This window comes from Battus philenor, unplaced genomic scaffold (genome assembly GCF_028537555.1).
Source record: "Battus philenor isolate CCGP_79_NKW_IND1 unplaced genomic scaffold, ilBatPhil1.0.hap1 SCAF_7, whole genome shotgun sequence".
Lineage (NCBI taxonomy): Eukaryota > Metazoa > Arthropoda > Insecta > Lepidoptera > Papilionidae > Battus > Battus philenor.
Window position 1 is genome coordinate 13,533,903 of NW_027181737.1, and position 23,824 is coordinate 13,557,726.

The 23,824-nt window shown below is 34.4% G+C and overlaps 1 protein-coding gene across 1 annotated transcript in view; it reads left to right on the plus strand.

Annotated features, from left to right (window-relative positions):
• Positions 1-23,824, plus strand: part of Baldspot (elongation of very long chain fatty acids protein baldspot) — an 86,064-nt gene that overhangs the window by 32,044 nt on the left and 30,196 nt on the right. Inside the window, exon 2 of the mRNA XM_068774298.1 lies at positions 4,637-4,774. Coding sequence (XP_068630399.1) covers positions 4,637-4,774 — 138 coding nt within the window. The remainder of the gene's footprint in view (positions 1-4,636; positions 4,775-23,824) is intronic.

Consider the following 23,824-nt stretch of genomic DNA (forward strand, 5'->3'; position numbering starts at 1 on the left):
TATAACAGTAAGGTATATTAAAAAATCTTTTTGCGCATGCGCGCAGTGGTTCAACCGGCACAAAGCGTTGTTTATAATGAATCCACAGGACAGCGTCGGAAGGGAATGTTAATTACTATCGCAATGTTCAGCAGAACCTGTCCGGGCAAGGAATTAAGCTACATGTAAACTTGCTGCATGAGACTTCGTAAATCTTACATTTTTTTTTTGTTAACCGACGATAATACAGTAAATCTTTCAACATCGGCATCTTGTATGAAAATTTCTCATTTATTTAAATTACAAATCCGAACCTTCGCGAAATTAACGACCGTAAGAACGAAATTGAATTTCCTAAATTTAGCTCCTCGTTGACCCGCTATACACGAAACGAATACACCAAAATTTAAGTCTAAGCAATTTAGTTCCAAATACATCGTAATGAGTCAGTACTGATTACAAGTATATAAATGTATTTAAAGGAATCAGGCGTTATTTTGCGGAAGTCCATCCTAAGTAAGGAAAGGACCAATATTTAGCCACTTCCGCACATGCAGTGCATCTTCAGGATTTCATTGAGAGTTTACCCCGTTGAGGGGTGAAACACGTGTTGAGTGATTTAACGGTGGTAGTTGTGTAATTCGCATTGTTTGCCGTATGCGCATTTATCAGGGGGCTGGCGGGCGGTGCACTTTGTTGCACGACTACCACTGCATGTGCGGAATTGGAATTTTATTACAGAAAATGTCTTAAATTATAATATAAACTGATTGATTGATACACGGAGATTTTTTTGCACTGCATCTTAGGACAATACAATAGACAAGGATTCCGTCTTATTAATTGTTTCTGGTAAAGTAATTAGTTTACAATGTTTCAGCAATGGACATGAACAACGGTATAAAAAAACTCTTCTTCGATAAACCACGATAGTAATACATAATGCGCATTAATACCTTGTGTTGGATCAGTCTTTTTCCGAGAGACGCCTGTGTCAACAGTGAGCACATTACAAGGTTAACAATTACAGTACTGCACTTTAATAAGGCAATACATTGTAGTTCATTGAAATTTAATGTTTTTTTATTTGTATAATTGCGGTCTTAATACCTCTCACAATTATTCTCTACCAGTCAATAGAATGTGGTGCAGAGATAACTAGTAGGCCTTTTGGTAAATATTATAGAAAAATTATTTAATCACATAATATAGTTTATAGATATACATACTTGAAATATAGCACTAATGTATTGTAGCACTAGGAAATATACATATAAATATATAATCAATCGTCAATTGATCGAACAACTTTTTCTTAAAAGGGTTGCGTATTTGGTTTCGAAAACCGCCAGTTTGTCTTTGTTGCTTCTATGACGCTGGATGTAGGTCGCTTGCTACCCGTCCGGGGGATTTCGAACAGTAATCATCATACGGCTTAAATGATGATGATCGAATATTCCGAAATCACTAACGTAATTTTGGTGATTATAAAACTTGCAACGCAACGCACTTCCAGAGAATCTTTTTATATTAGGCTAAGAGCGTAACAATGTCTTGAGACCCAAACACTCCGGCGGTTCAAGCGACAACTCTATCTCTTTGTACTGTTGCGCTTCGTTATTTATCTCCCACCAAATGCAAATATTTGTCAACCCACAATATTAATTTTTACAATCAGGTGTTGACAATTTATGTCTACTCTCAATCTAATCAATTTTCAACAATTCTATGATTTTACAACGCAGTCACGCCTGTATAAGCAAATTGTTACTAATCAATTTGGATTCCCTCACACACACACACATACGCACGCACGCATGCACGCACACACATACAAACATATTTATTTATGTATATCTGCTATCAATTTTTTTGCTTAGTACTTTTCGGTCTGAGACCAGGCCAGGGTTATATTAAAAACTATCCACTAAGACCCGGTATCCATTTCGGATGGGCATCATTCGGAAAGCTTCTAATATATACCGCAATGTCTAACTACGACGATCTTTGACTAGTCTGTTGCTGGTGATGACTTATGAATCCGAAACGTTGTCGTTAATGGCGGGCTCAAGGTTACCCAAAGAATAGAGAGGACTATGCTCGGAATTTTGCTGCGAGATGAAATTAGAAATGATATTAGCAGAAGTACCAAAGTCGTTCGTCTCAAGTGGCAGTGAGCAGAATATCGCTCGTGCAACCGGCGTTGGTATCGAAAGGTTTCGAGTGGCGACCTTAAGATGATCGGCGACTTAGTTAAGTCACTGAAAGCGAGCAGAACAAAACCTGTCATCGTGGTGATCTTTGAGGAAGGCCTGTGCCTTGTAGTGGTGTCTATTGGCTGAGATGGTGATAAACACCTCTTCAGTCGTACCTCTTGGCGAATCTGCCGTTCTAACGCTCCGTAGTCCTCCTAGTTTTGGACTATTTGATATGTTCACGGCATCTCCAAAACTTTTTGCTATCACGGTGGTTCGAGAAGTCGATATATGCTGTGCTTTAGTGTCCAATCTAAGCGAACTAAGGCCTATCGGCCTTCGCAATGTGCAAAGTTCAGCGAAACGTCGACTATAGGCATAAATATTTGCGAGTCATTTATGCTCGCGCATGTGTAGGTGAACTCGTTAATATTAGAATTTCGTTTGTGATTCAGTGACGCGTTGGCATCCAATTGAATGATACGTTCGCAATCTTTACAACAATTCACCGCACACTTAGCGATACGCGTTCATATGATTCGACCCGTACATAATGCTAGTCTAGATTTAGACGCACTGACTGTTCGCCAAGGTCACCGGATTTCTAGTAATTATTGAAACGTACGTGGGCGGTTGTATCTTCACTCATCTTATTTGCTTTCCATTCTTAAATTTTCTTTACTAACACACACACACACACACACACACACACACACACACACACACACACACACACACACACACAAATACAAAAAATATATTATTAAATAAATACTTGTACTATACCAATAGCACCCTATAATCCTTGGGTGTTGTATAAAGTGGTGCAGATTACAGTAAATAGGATCCTTATCCTTGATACTAAAGATTGGTCGGTAAAACTGGCAGGAAATCAACAAAACTGTGATAAAAAAAATTATAAAAACAATACAGGGAGGTAAAATAATGTTATTTCTAAAAATTATAAATTTAACTCCAATTGTAAAACTAGAAATAAATTGGATCATTAAAATCTCTGATACATAATGTAATATAAGATCAGCTTATGTGGATGAGGGAAGAATGTACGGAAGAAGATTTGCAAGTGAGGAAAGAAAGAGCATGTGAAAGACAAAAAGAAGGCATAAAAGATATGGTGGTGGAAGAATGTGAAAAAAAAAATTAAAAACTCATTTACCCGAAATGTAATGTCCCCCTACTCCACACATGGGTTAACCAGAGATCCTAAAATACGGTGACCATAAAAATACTAACAGTTATTTATTTATTTACCACCAGTAATAAAAACCTATGATGTATCATAGGTTTTTATTACTGGTGATATTTACAATAGTCTCATAAACATCATCATTTCGGCCCCAGGAAGTCTACTGGTGGACATAGACCTCTACATAGATTTCCAATAAAAACGATTAGAAGTGGTCTGTGGCGTCTTCCAACGTCCTTAAGGCTGTTAAGAGACTTGATGATATTTTGTGTATAGCCTACAAAAAAGTGTAGGCCATAATTTCCCAACGTAAGGACCGCGCCCACAGTGGGGCAATTCGAAAGTGGACTAGACACGAGTTAAACCCTCTCGCTTTAATATATATATTTATCATATAATGATGCAAATTCTATGCATTGCACAAAAAAGGTTGGAAAATACTTCTGTATGCCTTTTAGTGATATTTATCAAAACATTTAATTTAGAAGCTAATTACCAATTTTTATTAAAAAAAATATTTTAAACAGCTTTTATTTTTTACGAATTTTTAGTTTATAAAATTTTTGAACTCTTAGCATAATATTCAGAAGTATGAAGGGAGTGTATAGTACAACCGTACAAGAGATTACTTATTTTATAATGCCAGGTATAAACTATCTTATCATTATTTACAGCGATGACCTTGTCTAGATTGCAGTTTTGGATGTATAATATAACACTATTCGAAATTTAAATTTATTGCTTTTAAAAATTAAGTTAGTTCCGTCTTATGTAAGCGATCGTAACAGCATTGCAATCTATATTAGTACAATTAAATTGTATTCATTTGCTTTGTCTCAACAATCGTAAGGATTTTCCTAATGATGCGTAGGTAGTTTTGCATAAGATCGACCACACGTGGAAAATTAACAATCAACTTATACATTGTTGTGGTAAAAACACGACCAATGAATTGCAGGTTTTGTGAAAGAAAACAAAATACTTAATATTCTCGTAGTCGAAATCGTATATGAAAATTGCAATAGACTAACAACGACATTTTCTAAGCGATCTCATTTGAAGTGAAATTAAGAAATACTTTTCGAAAACATATGCTATTTATATAAATATAATAAATAATAAAATCAAATAATTGTGATGATTCCAACAGCTTTCGAACCTGTTACAACTATAACGAATGTTATTATAGATTCCTTAAATTCATTAAACTTACATGTATGCTTGTCGTATTTATATCAATATTGTTTTGTCGCAGGTTCGAGTTGAAACGTACGCTGATAGTGTGGAACAGCGCGTTGGCGGCCTTCAGTATCATGGGCGCTTGTCGGACGCTGCCGGAGTTCATACACGTGCTTCGGAACTACGGCCTGTACCACTCCGTCTGCGTGCCTAGGTGAGTCGACACAGTGCAAACCAAAACAAGTAGTCTTTCAACGTACGAGTGTAATTATCCACAGAACTTACTTTCCTTGAAGTTTGTGCGCCGGAAGGGACATTTCCACATTAAGACCTCTTCCGATGTCAAAAGTCGTAAGCCAGATGTTTCATCTTACGTGCGATAACTTCTTCGTGTTTAATATTTTTGTTTACTTTTTATTATGTAGTATATCTAGTCTAGCCATAAGTTCCGTTACTGGCTGTTTTACATTAAAAAAAAACATTAATTTGAATTTTGAACATTAGCTTCTTCGATAAAAAAATAGGCTTCTTTCCCACCATTGTTATTTGTTTTTTGTTTAGAACTTATTTGTTTTGAAAATGGAGTGGGACACTAAAAAGAATAATAGAAGTTAGTAAATTTTAACTGTTATTTCACCTGTTAAAAGGAGCATATAAAATATTTTGTATACGGTAATTTTAAAAGTATTTTGGGTGTGTTTGGTAGTCGGTGTAACATTACTCCTGAGGATGCCCCGTGGATGGGTGAAACACGTGATTTAACGGCGGTAGTTGTGTGATTCGCTTTGTTTGCCGCATGCGCATTTATCAGCAGGCTGGCGGGCGGTGCGCTTTATTGCACGACTACTGCTGCATGGCGGAAGTACCTATATATTGTCCTTAGGTTGGACTTCCGCAAAATAACCCCTGAATCCATTAAAAAGTACGAATAAAAAAGTTTTCGTAAAATGATGGGGGCTGGTAACAACAATGGGAATAAAATAAGAGAGATGGAAAAATGAACATTTACAAGAAAAGTAGAAGATCTCAAGCGTTTAGAAAAGCATTCAACTGATTTGAGTAGCAACTTATTCATCAGCAATAAACAGTAATGTTTGCTTAACCCGTGTCCTTACCAGTTTACTAGGACCTAACTTAAGAGTTGTCAAGTAAATAGGTATCTTCTAAGCAAACATGTACCATCGTACACCTCATTTTCGCTTAACATCAGCCGAGACATCAGATGATTTGTCTATAACTTTGTTGTATGAAACGAAATTGCGCCAAGACACCATCTAAAATTGTTTTAGATTTTAATAAATATATCTATCTATCTATGTAAATAGAAATCTAGTCATAATCATATTCAGTGACGTATTCCTTTACGGATCTCTAAGACACATTTCTAATGTCTTACTTTCACAGTTTCATTTTAATTCGTGATTATAGATATCATTCTTAGTCATTCGCATCGAGACTAAATCGTGAATTACTTGACGAACAATGGCCTGTAGACTACGGTGTATGTTTATCTCGAGCCATTAATTTTTTAACGGTGTATTCTCTATTCAAAAATTTACTATTTCTTGAATGTAACATAACTATACTATTTCATGTACATGTGTACATACATATGAGGGATTAAATTATTATTAAGTTTTTATTTACTAATTATGAATAATTTCAAAAACGTACCTTATTTGTTGCTTTTGCTTTTTTGGCTTTTTACCGTCAAGTCAATGTCACGAGAAGGTTGTTACGCTGCTAAGAATAAAATAAATACTTCTTTTCGGGACCGCCTTTATTTTTTGTCAATCCCATATATATATATGTGTGTGTATGTATGTATATATATATATATAAATATATATATATAAATATATATATATATATATATATACACATATATATATATACGTTTGAAGAGCCCGCTACAAACTCTGTGGGCTTTAAACGATGTCCTTAAACAGTTGTAGACCATTATCGTCACTGATCTTTAATTAATGCTTCTTTATCGTGTAATAGCCATCTCAATTAACGAGTTAGGTTTTAGCGAGTAATCCAATCAAATATTTTAGGGGACCGGAAAGTAATGTCGCATCTGTCGACATGTTTTACAGAAATGTAATCGTGTGTGTTTAACTTAAGAAAGCGACATTACTATCTGGTCCCCCTAATATATCTAATATTTACGTAAAAATGGTAAATGTTGAAATAAAAATAAGTTTAAAATGTTTAAATTAGGAATTCATTTGAATACAACAGAACTACAGAAGTTAAGAGAAATAAGTTGTATAATTGTGCCTATTGCATATAGGGAGTAATGAAACGTAATCGAACTTTATGTGCTTCACCGATTGATCGGTTAAATTGACTGTACAAGTGTGTGTGTGTATAGAAGTTATTGTCAGACTAATACGACAATATAAAAGTATGTGAGACTTAATTTAAAATCCATATATGAAACACCAACATTTATAAAGATACATTAAAAGCTGTGAACACAGAGGGTGCTCAAGGCGGCGGTATCGCCTACCAGTGAGCTCTAGAGATATGAGAGGCGGTAGTCTGAAGACAAATGTAGGGTGTTAAGAAATACTTGTTTTTTAACAAAAGTTTTATCTAAGCGTCTACACTGCTTATCTTTTTATGCTTCGGCTTTGCATTTAAGTTTTAATTTTCTTCTTACTTATACTTTGTGTACAACTAACTATACGTACGACGTCGAAATTAAATATTTTATATTACAGTAATTTAATATTATAATTAGTAATCACAATCCTCTGCCAAGATGACGAGAAACAATAGTCTCCTTTGTTTAACTTAACTGTTGTTTTTTATAATACTCTCACTGCTGCCAAATGGCATTTGCAGGTTCCGCGAGTATGAGGTGGCAGGGCATAGAGTCCGTCTAGCTTAAGACTTTTTTTTAAATAGCAAAACTCGAAGACTCCCGGAGGAGCTTCTGCTCTGGCTGCTGCATATAACTATTTTATCATTGAAAGCCGCCCTATCACTTTGAAGGTTCCATGGAGTGACTAAATTCAAGTGCCCCTTGAGGGGACCTCGGCTGCCACTCGTCGATAATACCCGCTTAGCATTCCGACACAAGGCCGCCGGAGAGAGCTGAACCTTCGGCATGCCCGGTTGCTACTGTCTGATTAATATCACAATTACCACTTCGGAAAGCGTTGGCTCTGAGAGAAATGGCGGAGGAAACTCCAGCAACGCTTCTATCTAGTATGATACGAGTGCGGTTTGCCTAACTTTATTTTGTTCAAAAGGATGTTAACTTTTTTTCTTATAAAGATCATAACATTCTTAGAATCTATGATTATATTCAGCCACTGTTTATCAATGTTGTTTCACAAATATAACATCATAAACGTTTCCTATATGTGCGAAGTAAACAAATTGAAATTAATTTTTTGCAATACAAATGTTTAGCAAAGGTGCTGAATCGATTGTGCGAATGTCATTGACGATCTATCGCTTACGGATTGAAAATAAAATACGTAAATGTAAATATTTAATTAAAAGTCACGCAGTAGCATTTTAGCTAGTAACCTCTTACCGCATACCAATCGGTTCGTAAATGAAAACAAGAAATATTTGTGCATTATTTCTACATGTATAAGGCTATAACATGGAAATACAATATTATAAATATTTTAACCACAGGTTGTCCACTGCTGGGCGTAGAACTCTTCCGGAAACTAATAGGACCGTTTGTTATAGACCTCCAAGAAGCATCTTCTGTCCTTAAAATCATTTTTAAAGTATTTTAAAAGGGTTTTGATCACCCAAATATATATAAAGGTATGTTAAGAATTCTGTCTGCCCCATTTTACTTATCGGTCAGCTGAATTAGGTCAATTTAAACTGATACACTAACATCTTTATGCACACGTTGTTGAACGTAATTTTTATATAACATGGCATTAAACCCATCGTCAAAATCGACTTGCAAATTTTTATATGTATGGAACATAATTCATTACGTAAAATATACGAAAACATTAAATTCAAATACATTGTTGCAAACAATAGTGTGATTTAAACTATGAGAAATATTTATTTATTTAATAATTATTATTGTATATTTACATTAGAAAGAAAAACTTAATTAGTGAATAATGGTTCTGATTACGTAATTAAGATTTTTAACAGTTGTTATTAACTTAATCAAAAAACAATATTATATAAACGTAGCGGCAAGTGCAGCGTAAGACGTCCGACTACTGGGATGTATAGACGACCTCGATAAGGTTGTCGAAATACCCTGGTTGCAGATCGCTACCAACTAGTCATATTGGAAATCTATGTTTAAGGTCTGTGTTCAGGAGTTGACAGCCTGCAGCTGAAATGATGATAGCAACCTAGATAAAGTACAACTCTGTGTTTGGCACTAATCGGTGTAACATAACTCCTGAAGATGCCCCGTGGAGGGGTGAAACACGTGTTTAGTAATTTGGCGGTGGCGGTTGTGCGATTCGCATTGTTTGCCGCATACGCATTTATCAGCGGGCTGGCGGGAGGTGCACTTTGTTGCACGGCTACTACTGCATGTACGGAAGTGGCTAAATATTGGTCCTTTTCTTACTTAGAATGGACTTCCGCAAGGTAACGCCTGATTCCATTAAATAAAAAAAGTACAATTGGCTGTCACTTGAGGCAATTTTTTACATGCTACTGCAGTTGACGATTATTATACGAGATAGATGGAGATATAATGAATATATGATATACCCGATATGTCAAACATATACAAGGTGATTGGTATAGATTAAGTGAATGCTGAGCTTCATAGCTTGGAGCATCGGCAAAAGTTGCCAGTTTATCGGTACTCTACATACTGCATTTTGGAGTGTGCAGCGGAATTACACGAAATAATTCATCCATCTCCTTTCTTCCATCGGACAACAAGATGTACACGGTTAAAATTCCTTCTACCAGCACTAAACGTTTTGCTAATACTATTATAGTGCGAAGAGCCAAGGAGTGAAACAATCTACCGGCGTCATTTGTTTCCAAGGAAGTATAACTTAAGAGTCTTCAAGTTGAATCTTCTAGGCAAGTATATAACATCGTAGATCTCGTCATCGCTTAATATCAGGCGGGACAGAGATCAAATGCTTCGCCTATAAAGGATAAAAAAAGACCCGAGTATATAGCTTATTTGTCATCAAAAAGTCTTTTGCCCCATTTCCTTTCATTCCTATATAAAGAGACATAAATGTAAAAAATCTAAGATTAAATATCTTTTTATATTCGAATACGACATGCCAATAACTTCTGGCAACATTTTTTTTTCTGAAACTGTTGATTTATGTGGTGATACATACATACATTAATTGACAGCCAGTCAGCTACATATTATTTCCTTTAAAGTTTATACGTCTATTTTATATTTTTTTACAGACTTTGTGATTAAAAGTCACCTCTCCACCGTGCCTTTTCGTACCCGCGGAATTAGCAAATGCCACTTGGGCAGGTCAGGTCAGGTCAAAAAGAAGATTAGACATAGCACGAGTTAGTTTGCGTGGTCAGAACATATTTGAAATTTCGGCGACCCTAAGCAATAATGCGTTTATAAAACCTGTATGTCGTTAAACTTTTGACCTTGAAATTGCGTGTTTTATTATCGGGCCACATTGCGTGACTTTGAAATTCAAAACATTTTTTTTATATCAGATTACAAACGCCTAACAATTGTAACTCTCTTAAGCGTGATAAATATTTCTTTACTGCTATCGAGCGTTGCGGAGAAATTAAATTATAAGGATAAATAAAGAATAGAAATATCATTGAAATTTTAACAGAAAACAGTCGGATAGAAGATTTGTACGTTTAAAGAATAAGGTAAACTTAATATTGAAAATGGATAGAATGATAGCGTAAGTGCTTTGGTCAAAAAGGAATTTTCATTAAATAAACAGAAACCTTTAATCTTAAATTGTATTTGAATATAAAAGGAAAGAATATTAAAATGTGAAGTGGAGTAATGTAGTCAATAATCTCCAATGAATTTTGTAAAATAGCTTTCAGTTCAATGATCGTGTTATTTAATAGAATTGCATTTTGAAAGCTAAGGGAAGTCGTTAATTACTTCGAAGTGCGTAATTTTCATCCTTAAAAAAAATGTTTTTCAGCCGATAGACACCCATTGCAAGGCTCTCTCTCGAGAGGAGAAGGAGAAGGAGATCTCTTTCCCAAAGATAGTTGCAATGATCAGTCTTGCGTTGCCCATATTCACACGACTTGCACTGCCACTTTAACCGCGCAATTTTTCGCGCAACGTGATTCGACCTCTCGGCGAAACCCCGAGCATGATTTCTTTTTTATTTAAATTTAATATATTACAAAATATTTTTCCTTTATATAATTTAAATAATAACGCAACTGAAACGTATTTATTTATTATTGCTTTATTATAAATGACTTCCAGCAAAATTAAAGTTAAACAAACCGACAGTTTTAGATATATGTGATACGCTTTCTAAATGTACAAGGCTACTGTATCCGGCTTCAATGGAACATGCTGAACCTATTCTAATTAGCTTCTCAATAAATAATGGCCATGGTATTCACATAGGATAAGTTTCGCAAATATCCAAAAGTTTTTCGGTCCACATTTAACACGTTCCGTGCCACAGCAATTTATAAAGATTTTCCATTCAAAGCGCGCGAGGTGTTTACGATCCACGTTTAAACAAAATTAAAGTTATTTAAGACGTATAATATACACTTTCTCAATACTTCGAAGCCATAATTAGCAGGAAAAAGATGTAAATTTTAATATGCATTACGTACGCGCGTACGTGATGTCAAGTTATCTATATTCGATCCAACAATTCATTTGTTTAAGAATACTTTGTTTTTAAATGAGAACTGCAAATGGCTTGAACGGAAAGTGCAGTTGGGGTCATATACGCCCCACATCGCATGGAATGTGTTAAAATAAAGCGCATCGAACGATACGTGTCTAATTTCAAGATATACGTCTGTTATCATTTAAACTACAACAGTATAGTAGTAAAGTATAAATAAACGAAACACTAAAGAGACAGGAACACAATATGTACAGGATTGCCGATACACGAACGTTTACAAGCGTGACCAGTTATAGTTCACCGAACATTTGACAGGTGTAGTCAGTTTCCAAATTTGAAATAGGAAATAGGGGTTATTCCCCTAGTGTAAGTCTATTTATTCTGTGTGCAGAAGTTTTATTTTACTTACGAAATTACGACACAATTCACGATGAAAATTCATCTGATCTTTTGTTATTCTGAAAAGATAGTAAATTGAAGTACCAGGTCTTGTTACGAGACCTGGTATTTCAATATACTTTAACATTATGTTTACCTTTAGAACGTTTGAGTAGTAAAGTGGGCGAAGCGTAGAACTAGTTGCATGAAGATGTAGCGTACGCTTAGAGTACAAATCATCAAATTAGCTAAGTAAGGAAACGAGTAAAATGAAAGGAAGAATAGAAATAATTAAAAAGTAGTCAGAGAAAAAAAAATTGTAATAAATAGGCCGTATATAATAAGTAGTTTATTATAACATTAATAATCAATAAAAAATATTAAAAAATTACACCTTAGAAAGAAATTCTGTCATTAGACGGAAAAGGTTTAGATGGCGACATAACAAAAAAAATCACCAAATTATTATGTCAGCTGATGGATGCCCATTGTAATGCATAGGCCTTTCTCAAAGATCGCCATGAGTCTTGCTTTGGTCGCATCCAACGGCTTCCAATTAGATTAAAGAATAACAGAAATCTTAGTAATATTACAAATTAATTTGAGGAATATTAGAAAGATAAAGACACAAAAAAAAATTTCTTTAACCGTGAAGGTAAACATTACTTGAGTTTACCAGGTCATTTCTATCATATTAAAATGAGAGTCGCCCGCGCCTCGCACGCGTCGTTCCTTATTCCATTCGCGTCGTACGGCGAAAGTAGGTTTAGTTGACCGCCGTACTAGAGCTCCAAGGATTACGTTACTGTATGTAATTACAGACAGTTTCTACTGCTATACCATGATGTTGTATTAAACAATGTAGTTCATTCTCATATGAAGTACTATCCGGAAAAACATTAATTCAGTGGCTGCCAACCTTTTTAGTACTGCTTGATAATTTGATTCATATTTATAAAAATGTTCCATAGTCTGTCTACCTATCTCATACATTTCGAAGTTTTGTCTCTAGAAACTATCGTTTTTAGTATACACCACTCTTATTTTATTCCCAACAAAACTCGTAAAACTTGCGTTGAATCTAAACATTTAATTGTAGAAATCTGTCGAGATATGTAAAATTTATTTTTGCATCCAAAATATTTCAAAATATAATTTAAAATGTATTTAACAATCAAATGAACTTACAACGCGATCAACAAATATTTTACGATTTAAAATCAATTCACTTTTGTCAAAATGCAGTACTGTATTCATAAATATGTTTTTAATCATATATTTATTTGTGTTTTGGCTTACGTAAGAGGAATGTTTTACTTATTACAATAAAAATAGATTCTTTTACCTTAAACAAATAGCATTTAGTTTCAGTCCTTAAGTTAGCAATTCCTTTTTTATATCAGGGGTTTAATCTTCAGGATGGACACATGATACCTTGTCCTCCGGATGTAGGACAGGGTTTTGTGAGATTCTTACCCACTAAAAACCACTTTGGTGGTCGTCTTCGGTACCTTTGAAGGGGCGCCGGATCTCCTACAGAACTCGTAGCTGTCCCTCTATACTGTGCTAAAACACATCGTGGGAGGAAGCTGTGCCTCCACTGACACCAATTCGTGTCGCTTCCCTTCTCGGGTTCGCATTGACTGGACGATGAAGGCCTCCACCCTCAACGCCCGGAACCCGGTGTCCATTTAGTTGTCTCTTACGACAGGCAGGGAATACCTTAGCCCTATTCTAGTGAACCCTGGCTAATAGGTTAAAGTTAGTATAATATATACAGCTTACAGAGCTTATAAAAGTGACTCAGTTACACAATAACTGGCATTAGTCACAGAAAAAACTTAAAAACATTACATCTTTGTTAACCTTCTCTATCCATAATTTTTCAAAAAACCTTGACCAGCGACACAAACATAACGAGTTAGAAGCCCCTTATTAGTTAAAACGATTATTAATAAATTATGATAAATAATTTTTCCATTTACGTAATGTGGACGACTTTGTTTTGACCTCATTGAATTCGTCATCCGCTACTTGTTTTGATTGCTAATAATTAGGCGCGTTCGATGTTGTCTAAACGAACTTCGCGTATATAGAGAAACGATGGATGTATGGAAGTCCAGAAAATTAACAAGCGATCATCAACGTCCTCCACCCCCTATCCCCCCAGAAGTTCACTCGATTATTAGTCTTGCATTAATTATGCAATAGGTGTTGTGAGTATAAATATTCAAATTTAATTATTAACAACTTTATTATAAATTACTATTTTTTGTATCATGATTCATTGGTCGTGGGAAGCTAGACTCGGGCTACGCTAGACCGGGCATCGTGGTGATCGTTATAGAGGACATTCCAACAGCATTCAGCCCCGGGTTCGTCGCGCACAACCCAAATTGGATTGAGCAAAATGTTCCAGAACTCATAGAGGCTGATGGAGTATACATTGTGGTCTGCGCTAGAAGACATGGCTTGCTCTAAGCTTCACCCAAATATTGAGTCGCTCAAGCAATCTTTGGAGGAGGCGGCAATGACCAAGTTTCCAATGGAAACCGTTCGTAAATCCGTTTACCGTTTAAAGGCGTGCGTAAAAGCTAAGGGTGGACACTTTGAATTACTAGTTTAGTACGTTAATATATATTTCACTCTACATAATCACATATAATACTTTATAACAAAATATATATTTTTTAAATTTATCTGATATTTTCTTTGTAGCCGAACTAACTAACAAAAATGATTTTAGTCGTTAAACTAGTTCTCTTGCGGTGCATGCCTGGGTCGTGCTCGCCGTATTATTAAAACTACATATCTATAATCAGTCCCACGATTTGCTTCTAACAATTGTTTCCGCGGACATTCACTTCTCTATCAGAGACTTTAAAAAAATTAACAATTGAATAGTACAACGTTTTATGAATTAATTTAGTTTTTTGATTATCCGGCGATATTTGAGGTCGAAAAAAACCGATTTAATTTTAAAATTTAAATTTTGTAATAATTCTGCTAATGTAATTAAGGAGTCATGCCCGGATCGTTTAATTTTAGTATTACCGAAGTACATGTGCCTCGCCTTAGTCGTGGAGGGTGGGGGGGTTATTCAGCCGTCAACTGTTTTGTCTGTCAATATTTAGCGATTACGTACAAAAGTTTTCTTCTTGATCACTGCAAGACTTCATCAATAATGTGGTTGAATTTTCATTGTAAGTCATTATGGTGCACGAAATTTTTTTTTAATCGTTTTTACACGCATTACTTGTTTTAATTGTCGTCAAAGGTATGACAGGTGTTATAATTTACTCTAAGGTGTTGTATTGGAAAACAAGAGGTTTTATGTCAGATTATTCTCACAGGTTTTGTTTTTCTTTTCAAAAGAACGTTTGTAGTTTTTTTTCGAAACTACAAAAAACAGTAATTAGTAGATGCGTTCTCTTCATTATAACAAAATGATAAAAATATGTAAAAATAAATACAATGGTATTATTTCATGTTCATGTTTAATTATTTTACGTATACATAAAATAAATAAAAATTATTTATTATACTTGTTGAAAGATGCACGTGCACAAAACATGTGTTCAACGACTTATTCTTACTATATTACTTTAAAATATTGATTCCGAAATTATTTTGGATAAGAAACCACTTTTTCACACGACTGCATTGCTGAAATGCGGTGTCCATTTTTTTTTCTATCGGTACAAAATATTTACAATTTAAAAACCAGTTGGTTGAGTAAAATTAAGATTTTCTCGTAACTTTAACTAACTTAAATAAAATATGTTATCATGTAATTTTATTCAGTTGTAAACAACAATGTGGACAGAAGAGAAGGTGCAGGATGCAGGCCGCTTCCAACAGGTCCTATTGGATATGTACGGGTCGCCTATTTCCAGGAGAAGATAATTTCAATGAAATGACGATAATTACGAATCCCATGAAAATACTTATGAATATAGTAATTTTTGAAAAATTTAAAATAAAAAATTGAAAATTCAGCCTGATGACTTTGCAGTCAATGTAGCTAAATCATTTTTAATATTCACATTTGTTGATTTTGCCGCGGTTTAACGTTTGTCGCCTTCAGTTTTTTTACAAGTACAGCAATAATACATTATTTAATTATAATTAGTCATTCTTATAATAAGTTAGAAAACTACGGAGCCTATCGTAACAAATCTTACAGTGCCCTTATTGGTAAGCTAGCTGATAGTTGTTCAACAAACCATAAAGGTAATGCCTGGGATTTCTCTTCTAAATCGAATTAGAAATGAGAAGATACGTAGAAGAATGAAAGTAATCAAAATTGCCCCGTGGATTGGCATGTTTTAGTTTTAGCAGTGGGCAGATCATATGCCTGCTGGGACCTCAGAGGTTCTGGAGTGTAGACTACAGGCCGGCATCTTAGACGTTTTTCCACAACGTGTACACATGACCTTTTTAAGGTAAAGCTTAGTTTATTTTATACATATATTTATACATATACATGTGTGTGTGCGTGTGTGTGAGCGTGCCTCTAACAAATCCACTCTATGCCCAACTACGTCATATGGTTGGAGTGATGAAGATGATAATAAACTGTATCACCACTTATACAGTGTTTTTCTATCCTTTATAGGCGAAGTATTTGACTTCTCTCTCGCCTGATTCTATACGATGACGAGGTCTAGAAAGTTTCAAATAAGAACCTGTGGTAAAGTAATAGTATCGTATATATTTTGAAACTTTGTTGACCATCAAAGTTTTGGTACATGGGATCTATATAATTAAGTAATCACTGTTGTATAGCAAAACACCCACACCGATACAAATTAGTAGAATAGAGAAAAAAGTAATTGATGATGCAAGAATATTTTGGCGTTTGTCTTATGTTTACTTCTGTAAACTTGTTTAAGTTTAAGTTTTAGCTAACAGGTTTATTAAAATTTGTTTATAAGTAATACACGCACATTAGTGTTTAGCTAATGACGACTGAATTGCTATTATCGTTTTCATATTAACATATGTGCGGTGCGATCGAATTTAAACCTAAAGGGTATGGTCGTAAAGATGATTTTAAGTCTGTATAGGAATGATAAGTATATCGGGCGTTGAGCGTAGTTGTATACGTGCGTTGGTAGTTGCGTAAGTAGTTCTGTAAGTGTTGCTGAGCGGTCGCCTTCAACTTGACATTATCGCTCTTTTCTTTGTAATTAACTGAATCGATGAATATAAAGGTGCTTACACATTATGTCGTTCAGGAGAAAACCAAAAAAAAAAATAGGCTTAAACTAATTATTTATATTTATCGACTATTCATCCTTTAGGCTTTTCCTGTAGATTTTCGATATGACCAATTTTCAACTGCTAGAATCCAGCGTCTTGCGATGACCTTGGGAAGGTCATCAGTCAACTTAGTGGGTAGACGTCATACGTTTCGCATGACGATCCGTGATCTATACTTTTAATTATACTATATAATCTGCATTCTTTTTAAATATGGAATTTTTACTTCACGATGATGAGCAGTATAATATATTCGCGAGTGTTTGTCAACACCTTAACCACATGGAAAGAAACATAGAAGGAAAACCTTTTTTTTTTAAAAAAAAATAATCGTTTATATTAGTTATGATTATTTATGGTTAGTTATGATAAAAAGGAGATAAAGACATGTATAAAGATTGCAGTAAATCTTTCTCAGTGAGAACGCGCTGTCCCGATGACGAAAGGACGTAATAATTCAAAAAAATCGATGCCAATATCCCGAAAGTCTTTAGCGATAAAAGTTTGTCATAAACACTTGATATCATCACAAACTTTAATTAAATGTTGTAATTGAAAGTAAGATCGAATTATAAATGACGAGATCCGAAGAAGAAACAATGTCACTGACCGGCATAGCTCGAGGAATTGCTCGATGGTCGCGAAGACCAAAGGTTCTATAGTTTCGACCACGAGCCGGTGACAGTTAAAATCGGGGGACTCTGTGTTTGGCACTTATCGGTGTAACATAACTCCTGAAGATGCCCCGTGGAGGGGTGAAACACGTGTTGAGTAATTTGGCGGTGGCGGTTGTGTGATTCGCATTGCCGCATACGCATTTATCAGCGGGCTGGCGGGCGGTGCACTTTGTTGCACGACTGCCACTGCATGTGCGGAAGTGGCTAACTAATATTGGTCCTTTTCTTACTTAGGATGGGCTTCCGCAAGGTAACGCCTGATTCCATTAAATATTTAAAATCGGGGAGTTGTTGGATCCGGACAGACCTATCATCGTGGCGATCTTTAGAGAAAGCTATGCCATGCAGTGGGCGTCTTTCGGCTGATGATTAAAAGTTACATAATCGGCTTTTGTTATGAGGCTTGGTGCACAATGCAAGGGCTTACTAGTAGTATATTTTTATGCTTAAAACTTTTCGTTTTGATAAATTTCCTCTTTTTGCGTTGTTTCCTCAACGCTGAGGGTCGTGACCTCAATCACACTGATCTTATCTTTTACGATATTCTTTTGTCTGTTCCGGTTCTCCGTGACGTGTACTTTCTAAGAAACGTTCATGTTGAGTTGTGTGGACTAACAGACCAGGGATTAGGACTACCTCCCCTTAGTCTCCTATCATCGACTTTGCCGGCGACAGTGAGTTTTTATGACTTCATTATTTATTTACTGTTTTCATAAATGTTAAAAAAAAGTTGTGATTAAAAAAGTTGTGGTCTGATAAGAGTATACTGGATGTTTTGTAATTAATGGATAATACTTTAGTGCCTAATACATCTGGAAAAGCTACCAAGAGTTAAATACTGTTGAAATTCGAAAAAAATATAAATTTCATTAGATTTACAGTATAGAGGCGTAACATCATTAAAATAAATATGACCTCATAGTTTCAGTATAAGGTATACAATATCAGTACAGTCAGCGACGAAATTATTCATTTCTACATCGCGTGTTGTCCTGACTCACCGCGTAATTGTATTCTATTTTTTCGGTGTATTCATATTTACACTATTTTATCTCAAACCTCTACGCGCTTTAAGGGGGATTTCTACTAACAAAATGTACAGGATGATCGGTTGTAGGTGCAAAAGTTTTAAAGCAATGAACGTACATCTAATTTGTTACTCAATGTATGGTACACTCTATTTAAAAATCAAAGTCACATAAATAATAAACAGTCATGATAGTATAGTAAGAAAAAGCGTTTCAAAAAATCTGACTCAGTACATTTTTTTTTCTGTCTGTCCCTGCTAATTCTGTAACTGGCAGAGCCTATCGCATTCCAAAAAAAAAATAATGTAATAATACAGATTATATGATTGGAAAATGATATAAAAACTTAAAAGCTTATATACCTACAAGTAATCAGCCTGTATTAACGAATTTACTCAAACATTAATGTGTAAGAAGTACGTGTGCGTATGTTCGTATATGCAAGTTTGTGCGTCTGTGTGTGACCGTGAATGTATATTTTTAAAATTTGATTGTTGTTATTTGTTACTTTAAATCATTTGAGTCCATCAATTAAAAAAGAGTTTTCGATAGTAAATAAGTTACAATTATTGGATTATTTTGGGAGTTCTAACTAGCAAGTTTAATTTTTTTAAGAATTTATTCGTAAATAAATGAACATTTTTACAGTACACTGCTGAATTTAATATTTAAACATGCTGCCAGTGATATGTATATATATATATATATATATATATGTATATATATATATATATATATATATATATATATATATATATATATAATAGTCTTCAGTAACATATTTAGCTATTTAAGATTAAATCAAAAGGAAAATAAATATTTGCGAAAATTCGCAACAACTTGTTGTAATAGACAGACATATACATATACAGTACGAATGTTTGTCTCATTCATCAACATAACGCTTAAGAGCTTAAACCTAGGTGTAAAATCCTGTTGTTAAACACTGTATAGAAAAAATCTATTTAAAATATGTTAGATTGCAATGCGATTAATGACTTTTGCAGTACAAAACACGCAGGGACAGATATTACATAAAAATAATTTTTATACGGTGATCCGAATTATGGAAATGATTTTTATTTTTAGTACGACTTTCGGCATGAAGTAAAATTAAATTAAAACATTGAAAAGGTTAATTGCAGTAAATAAAAGAAATCATTATCGAAATTGAAAGCATTAAAGTAAATTTAAATTCGTCCGCATTGTCACGTGCCATAGTTATCTAACACACGAAAGCAGTTCTTGAATGAACCGCGTGAATGGGAGGGATCGATACTTTACTGAGGAGGGCAGGGAGGGACAGCCCGCTGGGCGACGTGCCAAAAGAGCGAGTGTTATCTAATATATATAAAACTAAAACTGTTACGAAATATTTGTTTTATAAAGAGAGAGAAGAGAAAATATAATTTGGCAGTGAGAGAGATAGAACTTCCATCTCGCTACATGGTGATACGGTGATCACAGACTCATCCTGAACCATCGGCGGAAGCATCTTCGTAACGCACTCTCTTTTCTGTCCAAAATTAATTGTACATGATTGTGATGGTAGAAGTTTCGTTTCATTTCAACGAATGCATTATTTTGAGACAATGATTTTATGGTGTATATTTTAAATAGATATATCTTTTGCGGTCAACAAAATGTCATCTTCCGGTACAGTCACACCATTAGACACCTTCGCTATTCCTTTCACCATCAAATCAACGTTATAGACAGGTTTTTTCGGTGAAGTATGGCGTATGGTAACCATGACAGCAGATAAAGTCACCGAGACCTTTTCCGATTTGGTACTCCTTGTACTAACGATAATCAACTAGGGTCGCCAGCACGAATCTACTGTATCGTGTAATTAATATACAACGAATAGCGGAAGTATCAAACTCATGGCAGTATCAAAAACGTAAATAAAATAGAAATGTGCATTAGAAACAAAATTCTAATATACGTTATTTATGAACTGTAGGGATCATTTTAAATCGTACACACGAACATGCTTTTGCGGCCCGCTTAAAGTTAAGCATATTATTTGTCTTAAGTTAGATTTTGAGTTTGACACCCCTGATGTGTAGTGTAATGATTAAGCTGTTGATATAGTTTGAATTTCATTCCTCATGACGATGCTACGGAAGAGTAATATATCGATTGTTTTTTTTTTATTCTGCTTATTTTATTGTGTATATATAAAGACTGAAGTAACACGCAGTACCATGCGAGTTGCAAATAAACTCGGGCTCGATGCTTCGCGCAAAGTATTTGCCGTGTGCCTGTTTGTTGAGTTAATTGTCGTTTAGTGATCCACGTCTGTCGATACGTAAATATCGTATTACTTATTATTTTGTTTGGTTGCCGTGAACGGATATCGACGTGTTTAACATTTTGTTGTTTAGAACTAAAAGCGATTGTTAGTCTGATCCGAAATTAGTTACTGTTGACTGTCTTGACTAACTGAGAATCGAACTCAGTCGTTCGATTCCTGGGCAATAATCTTAAATAATTCACACATAGAAACAAATTTTCAGAGCATGGGCAGTAGAGGTCCTTTTCGTACTATAATACTACAATGTAATCGCCTACCCGCCTGCCAAGCGTGGCGATAATGTTATATCCCCATAGATATCTTTATGCCGCATTCTTGAAGCCATCTACCATAGGTACCAAGGCTAGTGGTAATGTTTATCGTCTTCATTGATATTAAAAAAAATAATTGTAAAATAAATCCGTGATTGATATACACGAGAAAATAATTAAACCAATTAAAACTGTGATACTGTAATAGAAATGGTTAACTGAAGTGTTTGAGGATGTACGAAAGGAATGGAATGATTGAGAAAGGAAGATGGAATTGTAGAATGATAGGAGGAAAAAAGATATTGTGTACTACGACAATAAAAATGTTAGTGAAAAAAAAATATATTAAGAAAAACAAAACCTTGTTCCCAATTAAATAGGGGGTGGAAGGAGAGGTCCCCAATAGCGGGGGCCATTAAAAAAATGTTTATCGTCGAACTGTGAGACTTTTTTACAAATTGAAGGTAATGTAGGTAGTACTTTTGTTGACGGAAGACGTATGAAGGCGTTTTTTATGGCTCACGTTTTTGAGAGCCTTTCGTTCCATCGCTTTGTGTGAGGCAGGGACGTTATTTGTAACCGTGTAGAAAAAGTTTAAGTTTTAAATTTCTTTTTCTGCATTCTCTTTCACGTTATCTTTTACACCTTCCTTTTATGTTTCACATAATCTGCCTTTCATTTAAAAATCACCCTTTCCTGCATCGCCTACCTTCCTTCGTCTGCATTCCCAGAATTTTTGACTCATTTTGTTTATTTTATTTATTTGCCGACTTAAAATTTGGCTGTAAATTTCTTACTAATAATTATAATAATATCACATTATTTTCCCTGTGCTTGTTAGATTCCGCGTTGGAAGATCAGGATGCCAAAGATGCCTTGCTTGAATCTAGTTATTTATAACAGAGCTCAATGACTATTACTAAGACCTCGGGTCGAGTAAGGGTCGTTTTACATATATTATGAATTTGGGATACTCCGAAATTTGGATATTTTGTTTTGGTTATATAACAACGTGACAGCTTTGAAGAAATATATCGTGACAAAATTAGTGGATACCATATCATTCTTCAATCCTAGCAGAACTTGTATTTCCTTTTTAAACGGTTTTATTTAATTGGGTCAAAATTAGAAATTGAAATTTAAGCACCTTCCCGTTGTCAGATTGATCTGAAATTTGGTACACACATTTAATTTTGATGACAATACAATATATTAAAATCAATAACATTATAAATCTAAGATGGCCGCCGATACAAAATGGCGGATTACATATTTTTCCTAACCCTCTCAATATGGGTATCAAATGAAAGGGCTACACTAGTAAAACACAATGATTATGTCAAAAATTAAAATTCAAGATGGACGCCGTTCCAATATGGCGGACTAGGTACATATTTTTTCACAACCACCACAATATGGGTATCAAAAAACCATTTAATTTAAAAGTTTTTTAAATGTATTTATGATCTTTTTAAGTAAATATATTAATAATTAATGTCAACTGTAATCGTTTTTCTTGACGAACAGTTTAGTCTCATTTAATATAGTACGCAAAATGAAGCCTACATGTTTGAATATTAATTCTACATGTTTTTTAAACTACACATAGAATATCACAGAGAGTATGCGAGATATTGAATTGGTGCCATTTGGCTCAGAGTTCAAGTTGTTATTCTCAGTTTATATTAGAAAAAAATAATAAAAAAATTGTTTTGACCATGAGTATGGATTAAGTATTAGTTTTTACCTGCCATCTTTGTTATGTTCAAAATCTACATTTAGCTCATACTATTCATTATAAATTGTATACAAACTAGTTTTGTATGAGTTTTATATCACAAAAACAAATAAAATAAATGATTTCAAGGAAAAAAAATTAATGCTGTTTCAAGTTTATATAAACATGAAATAACTACCACGAAGTTGTTCGAAAATTTCCATAGACGATTGTGACGTTTTAAAAGTAAATGTTTATTATACTTTACAGCGAAGTAAATGATTTGACGTTACTTGTACACCCGTTAACGAACCTCTGTGGAGAACTATATTAAGTATATTCGTACGTATTAAAATCGATTACGAATTTGCATTGATAATTGATTTTAATACGTACGTTTGTTAATTATTCCATAAATCAACTTCAAACACAAGTCGAGTGGTAGAGCAGATAGTGGCTAATATGGCACAAAAGTAATAAAAACCCGTATGTTTGAAATTTTCAGTAATTGTTTTTAAAAATTTTCGTTTATTTCGTATAAACTTAGTAAAATAAGACTGAAGAAAGATATTTGTACTCGTAGCAATAGGAAGAAAGAATGAATTAAATCTCAAAATTTCATTTCGATTTGTTTGGATGTTTAAGTTGACATTGATTTATGGGGCACATATCTATTGATTTGTTTGGGTGCACTTGACGTTGATTTATGGGACACATATATCAAGTTCCGTGGCACGACAATTTTTGAACATTTTCTATTCACGCCGAGAGGGACGTATACGATCCACACCTTTAAATTTAAAAAAAGTCGTTTAA